Source organism: Plectrocnemia conspersa, unplaced genomic scaffold (assembly GCF_051122295.1).
Source record: "Plectrocnemia conspersa isolate PC_06_02 unplaced genomic scaffold, ASM5112229v1 ptg000009l, whole genome shotgun sequence".
Classification (NCBI taxonomy): domain Eukaryota; kingdom Metazoa; phylum Arthropoda; class Insecta; order Trichoptera; family Polycentropodidae; genus Plectrocnemia; species Plectrocnemia conspersa.
Genome location: NW_028277173.1, coordinates 17,610,684 through 17,626,366, shown reverse-complemented (window position 1 = coordinate 17,626,366; position 15,683 = coordinate 17,610,684). Strand labels below are relative to the sequence as shown.

The 15,683-nt window shown below is 30.8% G+C and overlaps 5 protein-coding genes across 7 annotated transcripts in view; 3 read left to right on the top strand and 2 right to left on the bottom strand.

Annotated features, from left to right (window-relative positions):
- The window catches only part of l(2)k05819 (transmembrane protein 94-like protein l(2)k05819), a 605,947-nt gene that overhangs the window by 562,547 nt on the left and 27,717 nt on the right, over positions 1 to 15,683 (bottom strand). The window lies entirely within an intron of this gene.
- On the top strand, positions 1,032 to 2,308 carry LOC148232111 (thymidylate kinase). Of its 2 annotated transcripts, none has more exons than XM_088191625.1 (7): positions 1,032 to 1,105; positions 1,297 to 1,384; positions 1,453 to 1,553; positions 1,617 to 1,767; positions 1,831 to 1,948; positions 2,007 to 2,093; positions 2,171 to 2,308. In XM_088191625.1, exons 2-7 carry the CDS (start codon positions 1,306 to 1,308, stop codon positions 2,271 to 2,273), a joined length of 639 nt encoding a protein of 212 aa, XP_088047751.1. In that variant the 5' UTR covers positions 1,032 to 1,105; positions 1,297 to 1,305; the 3' UTR covers positions 2,274 to 2,308. The 2 variants fall into 2 exon arrangements, with proteins under 2 accessions (XP_088047751.1, XP_088047752.1); XM_088191626.1 differs by having other exon boundaries at positions 1,045 to 1,101.
- peng (Pumilio and CPL domain-containing protein penguin) lies at positions 3,138 to 5,606 on the bottom strand. The gene is made up of 8 exons (XM_088191624.1): positions 5,161 to 5,606; positions 4,685 to 5,096; positions 4,481 to 4,608; positions 4,249 to 4,414; positions 4,007 to 4,183; positions 3,706 to 3,937; positions 3,418 to 3,635; positions 3,138 to 3,347 (listed from the first exon to the last, which is right to left on the bottom strand). Exons 1-8 carry the CDS (start codon positions 5,532 to 5,534, stop codon positions 3,177 to 3,179), a joined length of 1,878 nt encoding a protein of 625 aa, XP_088047750.1. The 5' UTR covers positions 5,535 to 5,606; the 3' UTR covers positions 3,138 to 3,176.
- On the top strand, positions 8,997 to 10,709 carry LOC148232109 (uncharacterized). Of its 2 annotated transcripts, none has more exons than XM_088192344.1 (4): positions 8,997 to 9,111; positions 9,184 to 9,239; positions 9,306 to 9,393; positions 9,452 to 10,709. In XM_088192344.1, exons 1-4 carry the CDS (start codon positions 9,084 to 9,086, stop codon positions 10,489 to 10,491), a joined length of 1,212 nt encoding a protein of 403 aa, XP_088048470.1. In that variant the 5' UTR covers positions 8,997 to 9,083; the 3' UTR covers positions 10,492 to 10,709. The 2 variants fall into 2 exon arrangements, with proteins under 2 accessions (XP_088048470.1, XP_088048471.1); XM_088192345.1 differs by having other exon boundaries at positions 9,001 to 9,111; positions 9,457 to 10,350.
- Positions 11,724 to 13,974, top strand: nbs (nibrin). The gene has a single exon (XM_088192787.1). The coding sequence runs from the start codon at positions 11,852 to 11,854 to the stop codon at positions 13,829 to 13,831; it is 1,980 nt and encodes a 659-aa protein (XP_088048913.1). The 5' UTR covers positions 11,724 to 11,851; the 3' UTR covers positions 13,832 to 13,974.

Here is a 15,683-nt window from a genome sequence, read left to right as displayed (position 1 = left end):
CTTTTAATATAAATTCTGACACAACCGTATAAAAATTCTGACACGAAAAATACGAGTCAATTGTTTGTATAATCGGTACTTGTTAATAATATCGCTGCTAATGAAAATGGCCAACAATGTTTTGTTACGTTTTAAAATTTAAACTTAGTTTTTTATCGCCGTGCGTATGTTTATTCCTCAAATATCAGTTAATATTCGCAATCAACTGTTTAACAGTGTCGTCGTGTTATTAAGTTTATTTGCAATCATATCAATACTACCAGGCAGAATTAAATTTCAAGTATTTGTATCCACGCAAAATTTAAACTTGAAGCTCGTTTTGGTAAATATATTTTGGCGACGGATAGTCACAGGTGGCAATTATACACGGATTGAGCCACTGCAGTAGTATTTTATTGAGATATATGAAGTTACATGTTAAAATATATTATGTTCACCAAAATCGCCAAGAGAATGTGCTTATGTCACGTCAGTGCTACCAGAATACCAGCAAATTTCGGCCATAATAAAACCTATATATACATACATAAATGGGCTCTCACAATATTTTTATACATTCTTCCGAATACTTTCATAAACCAACCAATATCAGCCCGTAAAAAATTGTAGTGGAAGAACTGCAGCAATAAAAGTTGAAAGATTGAACAACATATCCTTAATAAAACTAAAATATGTACTATATAATATATTATTCTAAACAATTTTTTTTACTAAGTTAAGTTGCTAAGTTACATACATAAAAATATTTAAAACAGGAAGATTAAACGCCACTGAAACCATCCCAAATAATACATAGATAATTTGGCTGAATGAAAACAACCACAAAGATCAGATAAGGCAAGTAGATTAAAATATTATGTTACATGAACTATACGTGTTTACGTAAATTTATATATTTAATATTATTTTCTACTCACTATTTCCTATAATTAACGGTTGCGGTCCAATTGTCAAAAGAAGCCGATTGCTGATACTTAAACTATATACAATATATTTAAAAATAAAATAGTACATGGTCAACTATTTGTTTTACGATTTAGTAATTGTCATTTCTTAGAACATCACTTACAAACGTCATTTGAATACGCCGTCCCGCTTTTTGTATGTAAGTCGTTACCATTATTTAACAAATCGTATTGTAACTTTTTCATTCAACTATAAAAATTTTGAGCGTTAACAAATTCGTTATAATATGGTGTTGCAACGAACGTTAGTTTGCAACTTTCTAACCAAAAACACGCTTATAACGATTACAATTCACCTTTAACTTAAAATAAAATCACAACTTATTTACAGACATTTGCAATGATACATCCAAGAGGAGCGCTCATTATAGTCGAAGGCGGCGACAGATGTGGAAAAACAACTTTTTGTAAAGGCTTGGGTTTGTATTTTTCTTCAAGTTATCAGTATCGCTTTATGTACATAATATAAAATCAAATAATCATATAGTTGCAGGCTTATTAGCTAAAAATGTCAAGGCAGAATATATGAATTTTCCTGACAGAACGACGAAAATAGGAAAACGTATAAACGAATATCTATCAACGAAGGTAGGTACATAGTATTACTATATTTATTGAGAAATATTATTACATATTTTTATATATATTTAGGACACAGATTATAACGATGAAACTATACATTTGTTATTCTCTGCTAATCGATGGGAATTGGCACCTAAGATGAAAGCACTGTTGTCTGCTGGAACTACTTTAATTGTAGATAGATATGCGTATTCGGGCGTTGCATTTTCAGCAGCTAAAGGTAAATAGTTACAACTACTCTAATATTTTAAATAACATTTTAATTAATTGTTTCATAAATCAGGTTTAGATGTTAATTGGTGCCGACATCCTGACGTCGGCTTACCTAAACCCGATCGAGTTTATCTAATGAAATTGGATCCAGATATTCAAGCATCTCGAGAAGGATTCGGAGATGAAAGGTATTCAATTTTATTAATAAATGAATTACTTAAAATATTAACATTTTTTATATTTCAGATATGAAACTACAAACTTTCAGAAAAAAGTGTTTTCTTGCTATTTACAAATGGAAGAACCCTACTGGCAGAGTTTGAATGCTTCAAAGTATTTAATTGCTTATTTTGTATTAGTAATTTTCTTATTTTATATTAGTAATTATTTACTATTTTTATTGATTTTAGACCGACTGAAGAATTGCAAAATGAAGAAATTACTTCAGTGATGTCTTTAATCAAAGAAGTTCAAAATACGCACATTGGACAGTTATGGAAGGAGTCACATTAATATTTTTTTGATATAAATAAAGATCATTAATATCATAAGCTTTTTATTTTTTAAATAGTGTATCTTGACTCAAGACATTCTATTTGTTCTACCCATTTTGTTTCGCATGGTACTTTTTACGAATAGAATCCACTGTTACTTTATGCTTTGAAGATGAGGTGATATTGTTTCCTTAATTATGCTAATAGAATTACAAATAAATTCAAAGCAAGGCTGTAACAAGGACAGTGGACAACGTTTACAGTTTTTTTTTAATATATTTTGCGACTCCTATTTGTTTGGATGTCATTACTGAGAATCCATTCGTTCCAATACCAACATAAAAATCAAGATTCAAACCAAATTCTTTTGTATTTTTACAATCAATACTTCTCACTTTTGGTTTCTATCCAACTCCACAATTTATGAAAATTGACTCATGAATATCAATAAATTCCACGAAATCCTCAACCTTAGCAATTGCCATTTGAGCGATTGTCCCTATCCCCCCCCCCCCCCTGGATCCGTCTGTATGAAACTTATTATAAAAATAGATCTTGTAATTATCTCAGATAAATTCGTTTACCAATCTGAACCACTATGTTGTTTCAAAATGTTGGCTATAATTTTTTTTAATAATTCGCTACTTCGTTAATGTAAAACTAGATAAAAAACGTATCATTTTTGTCATTTATATGGGACATGTGCCACACGACGCATAGTAATTTCGAATCGCAAGGGAATTTTAGATTCAGTCAATTTAGCCAGTTTCTCTGAAATAAGCTCTATAGCAGTATTTTTTTATGATGACAGCAACTAGCAGGCGAATGAGACGCACGTGATTAATAGGGGTCCTATATATTACTCGATAGAAAGAAATAACAATTTAAACAAAATCAGATTTTAATTATTAATCCAAAATAATTATGATATATGTTTTAACAATATTTTGGCACCGGCCGTAGTTTGCTTTTTCAGCAATTTTACATGAGGCTTCAACAGCAACTTAATCTTGTCTTTCACTTCCGAACCGTTGTTTTCAAATATCGTTATTAATAAAAAGCATCCTCTGTTTGTTTCAATCCACAATTGTACCTTAAAAATATTTAGAAAATCAATGTCTACTCCATTTTTACAAAATAAAAATAAAATTTTAATATAATACCGTTTCAGCTTTCAAGACTTTAAGCAAAGAATCTCCAAAAGTAAGCTCTTGCTTCTCGTTGTTGATCTTATCGTGCTGAGCCAATTTCTTCAAACAAATATGCAAGCCTGAATGCTCGATTCCGTTCACTTCTTTATCTCCATCCATGATCTTCCAATTATCTTGACAAATGTATTTGCTCAAAGCATCTAAGACTGTTTGTAAGCTTTCTCCACCGGCTATTTGATTACATAACAAATTGAATTAGTAATATATAAATCAAATATTTAAGTCAAAGGTGATAGTTACCTGATTTTAAGATAGCCATAGCCGCTAAACTTGAACTAGCAGTGCTCAGCCAGAATTCGGTCTCTTCTTCGAAACTCTTACACAAAATAGGTAAAACATCTTTGCTCAACTCCGATGCTTTTTGCTCTGCCGGTTTTTTAGAAGTACCTTCGCTGCATTCTTTATTGAGCCAATCGACGAGAGCCGGGTGAAAATATGCTTTGTCTCCCGGAGCGACGAGCCAAAGGATGATCTAAAAATCGATTATTTAGTGAGTTAATGTAGAAAAGGTTTCCATTTACTATTAGGAAAAATAATTGACCTTTCTGCCCCATTCTGTAGACGCTACGCTCTTAACGTCCTTCAATAACGTAGAGAGTAAAACTTTATTAACTAACACAGTATCGTCCACTCCTGATAAAACGGATAATATTAATAGATGACCATGCTCGTGCGTAGCCAACGATACGGCATGTTCTTTTAGGACTTTTAATATCACCTGAAAATTAATATAAATATTACTACATGTCATATACAGTAATAGATTTAGAGATAAATGTTTACTTTTTTATCTTTACTGCTTCCATGCCAGACGCACATCATAGCCGCTTTCGCTCCAGCTTTTGAATTGCTCAACGGTGCAACCATCGGAGATAACGTTGTGATCATTTCGGATCTATCATTACTGTTGCATTCTCTCAGATAGTCGTTTAGAACTGCATGAACTAATCTGTAAGAATAAAAGTGAATTATGTAGCAATAAAATCGATCTTACATTACATTAATTAATATTTACCCGCAATCGTGAACATCTTTATTCAACACTTTCAACAAATTTGCCTTGGTAGCTCCTAATATTGCTGATTTCATTTCCGGATTATCTTTAAATGTGTCTCTCAGTTTAGTTAATGAATCATCTTTGTTCTAAAATGAATATAAACAAATATAAAACTCAAATTATAAAATTGATTTTTAGTGTATTAATTAGCAAAACACGTACATTTTTATACATATCCCCATAAAACTCTTGCTGAAGATATTGCTTTTGTTTCTTAGAAGCGACTTCGCTAAAAGCGTAATCTAAAATAGCAGCGCTCATTTTGTGACAAGCCAATTTGAGAACGCTGCCTTGTATCGATTTCAAAACAGCGTCACGGATCGCAGGACTGCCGTATTTCAATATTCTCTTAACAGAATTACGCGCGTATTTCGATTGAAGCATTTCTACGACCATGTCGACTAAAATCATGGAAGCTTCTTCTCGGATTTGTATCGATCCGAATTTTAAGAGCCATTGAATTATACGGCTAGTGTCGTGCGCCATTGCCAGTTGCTTATAATAACCCTTCGGTTTTAATAATTTGTGAAGTTCATCGGTCAATTTCAATCTATCTTCCGGAGTACCCTTTTTCCTATGAATAAAAAAAATATACAAATTAATAATGATTCAACACTAAATTAATAAATCAAGCATACCTTCTCAATTTTTCGCTAATCGATTTAGCTTGTTGTATCACTTTTACAACTTCTGAATCGATTCCGGCTTGTCGGCGAGCAACGCGCACAAGTTTCTTGTCCTTCTTAAATTTAACCCAATCTGGAGGTTTCTGATCGTCGGTCTTAGTCGGGCCCTTTTTATTGTCGCCAAACTTTTTGACAAAGTTGCCCTTTGCCTTAAAACCTGGTTTCGATGATGCGTTCTTCTTGATGTCGCCATTCTTAGTAGGTTTGGCGAATTTAGACGGTTTGTCGGCTGCCGATTTCGGTTTAATCTTTTGATTTGGGTCCTTTTGAGTTTTAGGGGCCTTCGCCGGAAGCGAAACAACTTTTTGCTCGCTCTTCCTCTTCATTTTCAGTGATAAACAACACGTGTTAGTATGACAGCTATGTTAACCTACCACTCTTCACATTGACGTACATATGAGTTTTGGTCATAATACAATAAATTTTCACCATAACAAAACTAAAAAATCGATTACTCTAAAATAAAACCACATTGAAAACAAATTGTAATAATTAAAATTATCGTGCATAATATTTTACAATATAAATTTGTTTTTATTAACACAACATAGTATTTTCATCATTAACTGAGATTAGTGATATAAGTAATATTTTCCCATTGTATTTACATCTACACATCAGTATTTTTTTTAAATATGTAATAATAAAGTGTCTATTTTAAAAAGCAATACTGTGTCTGTGAAATCACAATGCAAAATAAAGATTTCATGAATTATAAAAATTAATATAAATTAAATAGACGCCTCTGGACTTTTTGCAGCAACCGATCTTTTCGACGTGAATGATGGTTTTTGGTGCTCCAAATTTCGGCTTTGTCAACGTAGACATAACTCTTAGCGTAACCCCACACAAAAATCCAACGACATTAAATCGCAAGATCTTGACGGCCAGTTGACGTCACCAAAATGTGAAATAATGCGATCTGGGAACTTCTCACGCAAAACATCCAACATTAAGCCATCTTGATAGAACCACGTGTCTTTCACAGCAATCTATTTGATTTTATGCTAAAAATAATCAGTTTTCATGCTCACTTATCTTATTGATCTTCATCGCTTTCAAAAAAGTAAGGCCCAATGAACCTGCCTGACCACAATACACCAAACAGTAGGCTGACCATATTTCCCAGGATTCAAAACGGAACGCTCCGCAACCCCCCCTCTCCTATATAAAAAATGTTACACGTCCAAAAAAATTACATTTTTTTTTAAAAAAAATCATTAAAATCGTTAAGGAAATATGTTATTTTAAAATAATTTTATATTTATAGAAAAATAATTATAATGTCTCATAAAATATTTTTTTATTTTGCTAATTTTTTTCTGAAACGAATAAAATGAACAATAAATTAACTACAAATATTCTCAAAAGCTATTCTCGGTTTCTTTTAATTACAAAAATATTGTGCAAGCATTAATTTTGTTTTCTTTAACTTTCAATTCTTCTTTTGCTAAGGTATATTTTTTTCCACGACGTACTTTTCTATATATATGAAAAACGAAATAAAATAAAAATATAATTTAATATTGTATTTTATATTTAAATAAAAACAATTATGACGATATAGAGCCGGAAACGCATGTAAAATAAATTAAGTTACTTTTTACTTTAACCGTTTTCGTGCCACGGTATATTTTGCTACATGCTCCTAATACAAGCTATTTTTAAAATTAAAAAAGAATATAACGTAACGTTAATGTAACGTATATTATTATTGACATATCACTTTTGTTGTATAAGTACACAACGAACTCCGCCTAAGGAATTTTAATTATTTTTGCAGATTTTCGTTAAACGTGTAAAGTTAGATAATGGGAGATGTGGGAATATAACCATTGTCAACAATTTTGAAAATTAAAAATAGCTGAATATTCGATAATAACTGTTTGTTTTTTACCTCTTGACCAAGACTGATAGATTATCAAAAATTTACAGCATAAAAAACGACAAAAATGTTAGTCGTATTATTTTATTGTACAACAAGACAACAAAAGCATTACAGCTAGGGATTCCAATCCCGGGCCAAAATTTTGATCCCGGGATTTCGGTATTGCAATTAGTCGATCCCGGGATCCCGGGATAATTTTCATGCTATTTTATCGATAAAAATAATTTAAAATGAATAATACAATATATTTTTACATCTGTTTTTTATAACGTACAATGTATAAAGTACGTATAATTTTAGTCTTGACTTAAAATAGAAAATAGTATAATAAAAATAAAAAAGGGAAGGTCTTATATATTTATTTGAGAAGAAAAAAATGAACTTTTGACAATGTATGTACATAGGTATGTACATTCATAGACACAATTAATTAAAAACATTATTTTGAATAAAACGAAGTAACATCAAAGCATCAAGTGCTTTATCATTTAGCCTTGATCTGATTTTGCTTCCTAAGCAGCCTGCTGCTGAAAAAGCACCTTCAGACTCACAGCCTCAAAGATTCACAGATGACACGTGCAACTCGCGCAAGTTTGTACACGAAATATAACGATGTTGTCAATAATAATTCGATTGTGCTTGATAAATCAACCAATCCGAAAAATTCGGGATTATGTTTTATAATCCCGGGACTCATCGGGTATTGAAAATCGTTCGGGATCCCGGGATCCCGGGATTCGGGATCCCGGGATTGGAATCCCTAATTACAGCATGTAATCTTATTGTCTCGAATTTGTAATAAATTAGAAGTTAAAAGAGTATCAAGGATTGCTAATAATTATTTCAATTAAATACTGCGGGATATCAAAAACTTTGAGCATGTTTCTCTGGTCAAGTTGCCAATTATGCAACCTACTCTCTTTTAATAAAAAAAGGTAAAAAAACTTATTAAGATATCGATATCGTGTCGATGAGTGTACTTGAAAAATCACAATAAGTTATTTGTAAGGAATATACACAATTAGGAGATTATAAAAGAATTTCGTTTTTTGTGTGCCACCAAATTACAAGCGCTTGTGTTCTTAGGTGTTGTTTTTGGTAGCGCTCGAAAGAACAGTAGTAGTTTAATAAATATCCAATATACACAGCTATCCGACTACTTTTTAACGATTTTAAATGTTTAATGCTTTCTCATTTTTGTCTGTTTTGCTCTAGTTTTACTGCTGTTATAGACCGTTTAAATAGGCTCAAAGAAAACTATCTCGAATATTAATATCACAGTGCAGAAGAAATTTTACTTGTTATTTATTTATTGGAAGAAAAATAATAAGAATTATAAATTAAGTTAGGAAATAAATTAAAGTGAAAAAATTATACCTACAAATTTACCAGATACATATATTATACATTTTACCATATCGAGGATGGGTAAACATATATATTTACCTTTCACTAATTGCACGCTTATACTGCAATTTTAACAGCTTAAGAACATGTAAAAATAATAAATTAAATAAAGCTTACTTTCTAATTAAGGAGAATTAGAACATAAATTACTTCAATCCATTACAATTGATAATACACGTGCTAGACATAATTTGCGACATACAATCATAGGCACTAGCCAATCCCGGAGATGTTAGACATTATTCTTATTACCACTCAGAGCGTAGACTGTTTTTTATTCATTTGTAATATACGAAAACTATAAAAATGTAATCTTTATATACAATATATTGCAATACCAAATATGGTACGAATTTTATATTAAAAATATATTAATTTTCCGTTATAAAATCAATAATGCAGTGTTGATTTTAAATTAGTTTGTTTTGCACTGTTTTTAATTCGTCAATATTTAATATTTATAAATAATAATGAAAATGGACGGACAAATAGTCTGTTAAGGCCAATAATCTAAACGTCAATAATTGACATTTCTAATGGCTTGAGATAGATTATTTTATTTTGTTTTTCAAACGCCACAATGGCCTTTACATATTTAGTTAAATTAGGTAATTTAAAACTATTGATAGTTTTTTTATATTTTTGAATATTTTATCAACGTATACATGTCCATTTTGTAGAACCAGCTGACGATAATGCAACTTATTTCACCAACAATATTCAGTATGTAGTAAAGGTAAATACAATAAATGAAATTAATTTATTGATAAAATAAAAATCTAAGTAATCCTTATCTTTTAAGCTTGAAAATGTAATCGTTGAATATGAAAATAACAAAGACGTGAATAATGAAAATAACAATGAGTTAATGGATAATTTGCTGGATATAGGTTAGATATTTTTGTATGTAATTCATTTTTATAATATTGATAAAATGTATATTTTTAGAACAGCTAGGAGGTATCGAACCACTTGACATAAATATCGACGATATAAGTATTTCATCTTTCGACTCGGATTCAAATAGTTGTCCTGACCCATATGATTCGGTTCCTACAAAGCATTTACAATCAGATTTTTTTAACAATGCAAATGATATTTTTAAAAAAGCATTTGAAGTTGAACGAAATTCCGAGTGCCAAATACAAAATGTTTTTAAATGTGAAAAGTGTAGTAAAATATTTAAAGCTAAGCGTTATCTTTTAGAGCATCATAGAAACATCCATGGTGTAGCTAATCAATTTGAATGCGATAAATGCGGGAAAATATTTAAAACTCAAAAAGCCCGCATTATTCATATGAATATTCATAGTGAATCTAACGAATTTGAATGCGAAAAGTGCAAAAGAACGTTCAAGACTAAGCGTTATCTTATTCAGCACGATAACAACGTTCATCAAGATACGTACAACTTTGAATGCGACAAATGTGGAAGGAGATTCAAAACTAGACGTTACCTTTTACAACACGAAAGAAGCGTACACTGCGAAACTAGAGACTTTAAATGTTTCAAATGTGGAAATTTATTTAAGACAAAAAAATATCTTTTGCATCATATGAGTATTCATAGCGAATCTAACGACTATGAATGCGACACATGCGGCAAAGCGTTCAAAACCAAAGATTCGTTGATACAACACTTAAATCTTCATAAAGATTCTTATAGTTTTAAATGTAGCAAATGTGGACGGGCGTTCAAAACGAAACACTATCTTGCACAGCATGATAAAAATATGCACCTTGATAATAATGACATTAATTACGATAGTGACGAAATTGAATGTGTTAGGTTCGATAAGTGTGAGGACAAATTAAAAAATAAACCTTATATTTTACAGCACGAAAAACTTGTCAATAAATATTATTTTACCTTTGGATGTGATAAATGTGGCAAAACATTTACGACTAGACGTCACCTAATAGATCATGTAAAAGTTCATAATGAGTCCAAGACTGATGAAAATGCAATGGAAATGTCTGTTATTTAATTTAGAATTTATTTAGCAAATTAAATGTGAATGAGCTATTATATACTTAATTACTATTTACGTAAAAATCATATCTCTCTGTCCAAATACTGTTAAACAGCTTGATGGCATGTATTATAGTATAACTATGTATTATTTACAATAAAAAAGTGATTTTAAAGTATTAATATATATAAATGTGTAGAAATTAGAAGATATATAATAAAATATTCATATCATAAGAGCTGTTTCATTTTCAGATAATATATATTAAATTACAGAAAAAGATACACTTAACCTTTCCTAAGTCAACGAAACCTTGACTTGATTTTTGTATGTTTACAATCGTAATTTGTTAAAACATAACGTCAGTCAGAATAGCGTAGTCCATATGGTCTTGACTGGTAACTCAGAGACCCGAATTTTTATTTATAAAAATATGATATTATTAATAACCGGCCCAGCTGCAAAATGATATCTGTTGATTATAAATTATAATACACATTAATTAATTATATACATAGAAGTCACCAATTTCCAGACTGAAAGTCTGGTGGTTTTAATACTACTGGTAGGTATTCATTATGCCTACATGACTTACTCAGTTAGTATTGATATACCCCGTTATAACGCATTAGTCTTACGCCTGCCAGGATACAGCAGAAGAATAATTTAAAAAAATGTTGCAGTCAGGGCCAGCCCTAGGTTATTTGCCGCTCCAGGCAAAAACTAAATTTGCCCCCCCCCCCTAATTGATATTTTAATAATTTATTACATGAAAGCAAAAATTTAATTCAAATTAATATTATATTTGACACGATACTGTTTTGCGATTGTAAGTATTTAAGAATTTGTAGTTTTTTCGTCGCGATTTTTTACATCTGAAATAATCTAAAGAGTACACATTAGGGCGTTGAGTGATCGTAAAGGTTTTAATAGATCATTTTGTACTCTCACTTGACATTTGACATTTCTCATTGTGAGTTTTACCAAGGAGATTATTTTTTTTGTACACTCCTTAGATTATTTCAGGCGTGAAAAATCGCGTATAATATATATATATATATATATATATATATATATATATATATATATATATATGAATCCCGAGATTTAAAAAATAATTATACTCGCAAAAATCTAAAAATCCATATATATATATATATATATATATATATATATATATATATATATATATTCTGTTTTAGTCACTATTACAAAAAATATTTTGACATATAATAATATCTAGTGTTGCCATAATCAAATGTCAGTTAGTGCATGGTCATATGCGCGGTCGTAGTACACAAAATAATAAAACAGATTTACCTCACTGTAAACTATGTATATCGTATGAAATCATAGAGTAGAGTCTATATATAAAATGTGGTACCTAAAAGCAAAACAAGATGATAGAATTTGGTTCATTAAGGGCGAAGAAAACGAATGGACAGTTGGAAGAGGCGGAGCATCATTAACTTTACCAAACGATCGTTCAGTGAGTAGGAACCATGCAAAGTTACGCCTCAGTAATTCATCTCTTCTTCTGGAAGACAACGAGTCAAAATACGGCACTTATATGGAGCGAGACAATGAGAAGCAACGCAAATTAGAACCAAATATAGAAGTAACCCTTAAACATTTAGATCTGGTACACTTTGGATTAATAGACAACAAATGGTTTGTTTATAATGTGAACATGGTTACTTGTTTCTCAACGATGAAACCACCTTCGAGTCTGCTGCAAGTGTTTGAGAAGATCGGTGTGAAATATTCAGAGAATTGGTCTCCGAATACAACTCATTTGACAATGCCTACAATCACGCTTACTTTGAAAGTAGTATCAGCTTTGGTTAATCTCAAACTAATCGTAACGCCTGCCTTTTGGGACTCGTGCTTGAACAGTTACGAAAACAATTTGCTTTTACCGGATGAATCTCGATACTTACCTTCTGTTAACGAATCGACCTTGAATCAAAACGTTAGTTTTGATATCAATAAAGAACGTCAAACGCTTTTCAAAGATAAGCAATTAGTATTTTTTTCTAAATCTCAGATGTCTAAATACAAAAATATCGTTGAATTGGCATCGGGAAATGTTTTACATTTGAGTGAATGTAAAATTACGAAAACGCAATTATGTTCCTCAAATTATATCGTAATACAGTTCATGAGGGATGAAGTGTCTCAAGATTCGCAAGCTAGATCTCAAATATTGAGCGAAATCGTTGAATGCATGAAGAGTAAAAACTTGAGAGTTATACCAGAAGCTGAGATAGGCTTAGCCATATTGTATGTATCGCTGGATAAGTATTGTAATCCATCGTTTAGTTTTGCGGCTGAAATAATCAAAAGTCCCGATAATAAAGACGATAATGCAAATAAAAATATATTGGCGCCTGAATCACAATATCAGACTTTATCCACGTGTAAGAGCTCTAATAATATGCGAGTAGATGACACTACAGTTAATTCTACACTAGAGAGCTTAACAAGTCCAGAATCGACGAGTACCAATTGTCGTAAAGTTAGAAGGACATCGGTAGACTCCGATGAGCCACAGATTAAGAAAATTGCTTTAGATGTTACAAATGTTACTATAAAAAAAAAAAATAATGATAACGCAGATGACGATATGTTCAATTTCATAAATGAACCCGAAAAAATTGACCGTCCGACTGCTAGTACTACTCTGAACATAAAAACTAAGATCAATAAGAAGAAAAAAGTTCAGCAACTGACTCATATTGATGATGACGAATTGTTTAAATTTATTCCGGATCAAGATGGGAAAACTCTACAAAAGAGATTCTTAACCGGCGATCAAAATAAAACAGCGAAAAGATTTTGTCATGATAACACAAAAAGCGCCGATACGACGAAATCTTCAATGGAGATCACAATGGAAAGGATGTTCGGTGCTCACAGGTCTTCGTTCGAGAATTCGAAATGGATGTCATGCAAAGAACCGCCTCCGAATGTTATTGTGAAGAAAGAAAATCCAGAATGCAATGATAAAACATCAGATGTAGAAGAATGCGTCTTGGAGGCAAGGTTGAAAGAGTTGTATTTGCAACCGGCTGTCGTCATTGTGAACAAAAATCTTATTAAGAGGAAGGAACAACTTAATACTCTGTTAGATATGAGCAATGGAATAAACTTCAAAAAATTTTCAAAAGTAAAACCTTTGAATCCTCAAGTAGACGTTATACCTAGGAGTAAATTGGCAGTATATCATGGTGTATCGAAACGTGATGATAAAGCGAGAGTAGAGTCTGAAAGCGATGGTGATAATGAAAAAATGCAATTTTATATCATGGATCGTTTGACAAAGCCTAAATCGAAGAAAAGTCGTAGATTATAATGTCTTATAATTATAATACAATTATGTTTATGTTATTGCTTTCAATGAAATGAATTTCATTTATTAATCATGCGTATAATGTGTACCAGTAATAAAATCATTGTAATTTAAATTTAATTAATAATATACATATATTTAATTTCTGAATTTCGTTTTTTTTTAATAAATATATTTATACAAATTACCTATAACAACAATAATAATAAGCTTTATAATAAAAAGATAGAATAACCTGGTTTGTATGTATTTATAATAATGGGTACCGTAACAAAGCCGCGCAAAACAAACCAATGTGAAATAGTGCCGTTATTGCCTCACAGACATGTAACAGACCTATAAATTAAACAATGAAGAAGTATTTTTTGTTTCATTCAATTTTGCAAATGGCACAAGCTATTTGCAAAAGCAAAAATGAGAGAAATTTACACACTAACAATAATTATACCACTAAAATTATGTTTGCTTTTCTGTCAGTCAATTTTATTTTAAAGTCACTGTAAATAAAAAATCGTTTTTACTCTGAATTCTTAAAAAACTGTACTTGTTACATCTCACGACTAGTCTCCAATTCGAGTAATCGATACTCGAGTATTTTTGTCTATTTTTCAAGTACTTGATAATCGAGTATTTTGAAAATTACTCGATTAATACTCGAAATTAAAAAATTTTGAAATATTTCAGAAACAAAAATAACTTTAACTCGGTCCGGTAAAGGTTAACGTCTTGCTTTTATTTGGCGTTTATGCCCGAAGTCCCGAGTTAGAGCGGTTACTATCAGGTATAATTTTTTCATAGTTCCATAGTTGCATAGTTCCGGTCGTCGGCTATGTTAGTGGGTACGACGGAGAAATTTCTTTTGTGTTTTCTGTTCGACAGTCCCGACTTATCTAATTTATGGCAAAGAACAATATGAAATATCAACAAAAAAAATTTTTAGGTTTTATGACTATACAGTTGTAGCGTAAAGCGTTGTAAATTGTTTATACTGATCCCTCAGCTTAAAATATAAATCAAAACAATTGTGTGTTTTAAAGGCATTTAAAGTAAAGTCAGTTCTTTGCGAACCGTTTAGCTCTAGAGTGAAAGGGATTCACCCAAATACATCTTTGAAGGATATAGATTTAAATTCTTCGCATTAATCACAAGGAGTAGAATATTGTATATTGTTAAGAAAAAAAATCTATTCAAGAAGAATTACAAAATGCTATTTTGTCAATAGTCAAAGGAAATAAGAGAAAAGCAGAGAAGGAAATGAAAGAAGAGAACATAAAAAGAGAGTTCAAAAAATTTTATATCTATAAAAAGCGAACAGATATAAATTAGAAGCCTTATCCAACGCGTTAATGACAACAAGACCAACATCAACAGCGACGGAAAGGGTTTTTCCATAACGGGAATAATAAAACCAAATGTTAGCAGTAATATTAAATTCGAGACACTTTTTGCATTATTGTTTTTAAAAAGTATGTTCGTGAAGTTAAAATAATTGTAAAAATTAACATACCAAGTATTTTATTTATTTATTTATATGTGCACGAATTTGAATAATAGCTATATTGGTACATTTGGTAAATACTCGAAAGTACTCGAGCACTCGAGTATTTTAAAATTTTAATATTCGATACTCGAGTAGTTGATGGTTCGAGTAATTGGAGACTCTACTCACGACTTACTAGGATGAATCTGAATGCGATTTCTTTGATTAGAATTGTAAATCTTTCATATACTGTACTCCTTCAGTGTATAAAATATGGGAACAATTTTTTCAGAAACAAGATCACATTGAAATTAAAATAAAAAGACTTCAAGCGACCAAATGTTTCAAAGAGTAAATATGTTAAATTAAATTAAA

What these genes read in the sequence shown, in the direction of transcription:
- LOC148232111 (XM_088191625.1), top strand. Translation starts at nt 1,306, where the DNA reads ATGATACATCCAAGAGGAGCGCTCATTATAGTCGAAGGCGGCGACAGA. An exon ending in ACGAATATCTATCAACGAAG is followed by an intron (nt 1,554 to 1,616) that starts GTAGGTACATAG and finishes ATATATATTTAG; the next exon opens with GACACAGATTATAACGATGA. An exon ending in TGCATTTTCAGCAGCTAAAG is followed by an intron (nt 1,768 to 1,830) that starts GTAAATAGTTAC and finishes TTCATAAATCAG; the next exon opens with GTTTAGATGTTAATTGGTGC.
- peng (XM_088191624.1), bottom strand. Translation starts at nt 5,534, where the DNA reads ATGAAGAGGAAGAGCGAGCAAAAAGTTGTTTCGCTTCCGGCGAAGGCC. An exon ending in CTACAGAATGGGGCAGAAAG is followed by an intron (nt 3,938 to 4,006) that starts GTCAATTATTTT and finishes ATCGATTTTTAG; the next exon opens with ATCATCCTTTGGCTCGTCGC. An exon ending in AAGTCTTGAAAGCTGAAACG is followed by an intron (nt 3,348 to 3,417) that starts GTATTATATTAA and finishes AATATTTTTAAG; the next exon opens with GTACAATTGTGGATTGAAAC.
- LOC148232109 (XM_088192344.1), top strand. Translation starts at nt 9,084, where the DNA reads ATGGCCTTTACATATTTAGTTAAATTAG. An exon ending in TACATATTTAGTTAAATTAG is followed by an intron (nt 9,112 to 9,183) that starts GTAATTTAAAAC and finishes TCCATTTTGTAG; the next exon opens with AACCAGCTGACGATAATGCA. An exon ending in GGATAATTTGCTGGATATAG is followed by an intron (nt 9,394 to 9,451) that starts GTTAGATATTTT and finishes GTATATTTTTAG; the next exon opens with AACAGCTAGGAGGTATCGAA.
- nbs (XM_088192787.1), top strand. Translation starts at nt 11,852, where the DNA reads ATGTGGTACCTAAAAGCAAAACAAGATGATAGAATTTGGTTCATTAAG.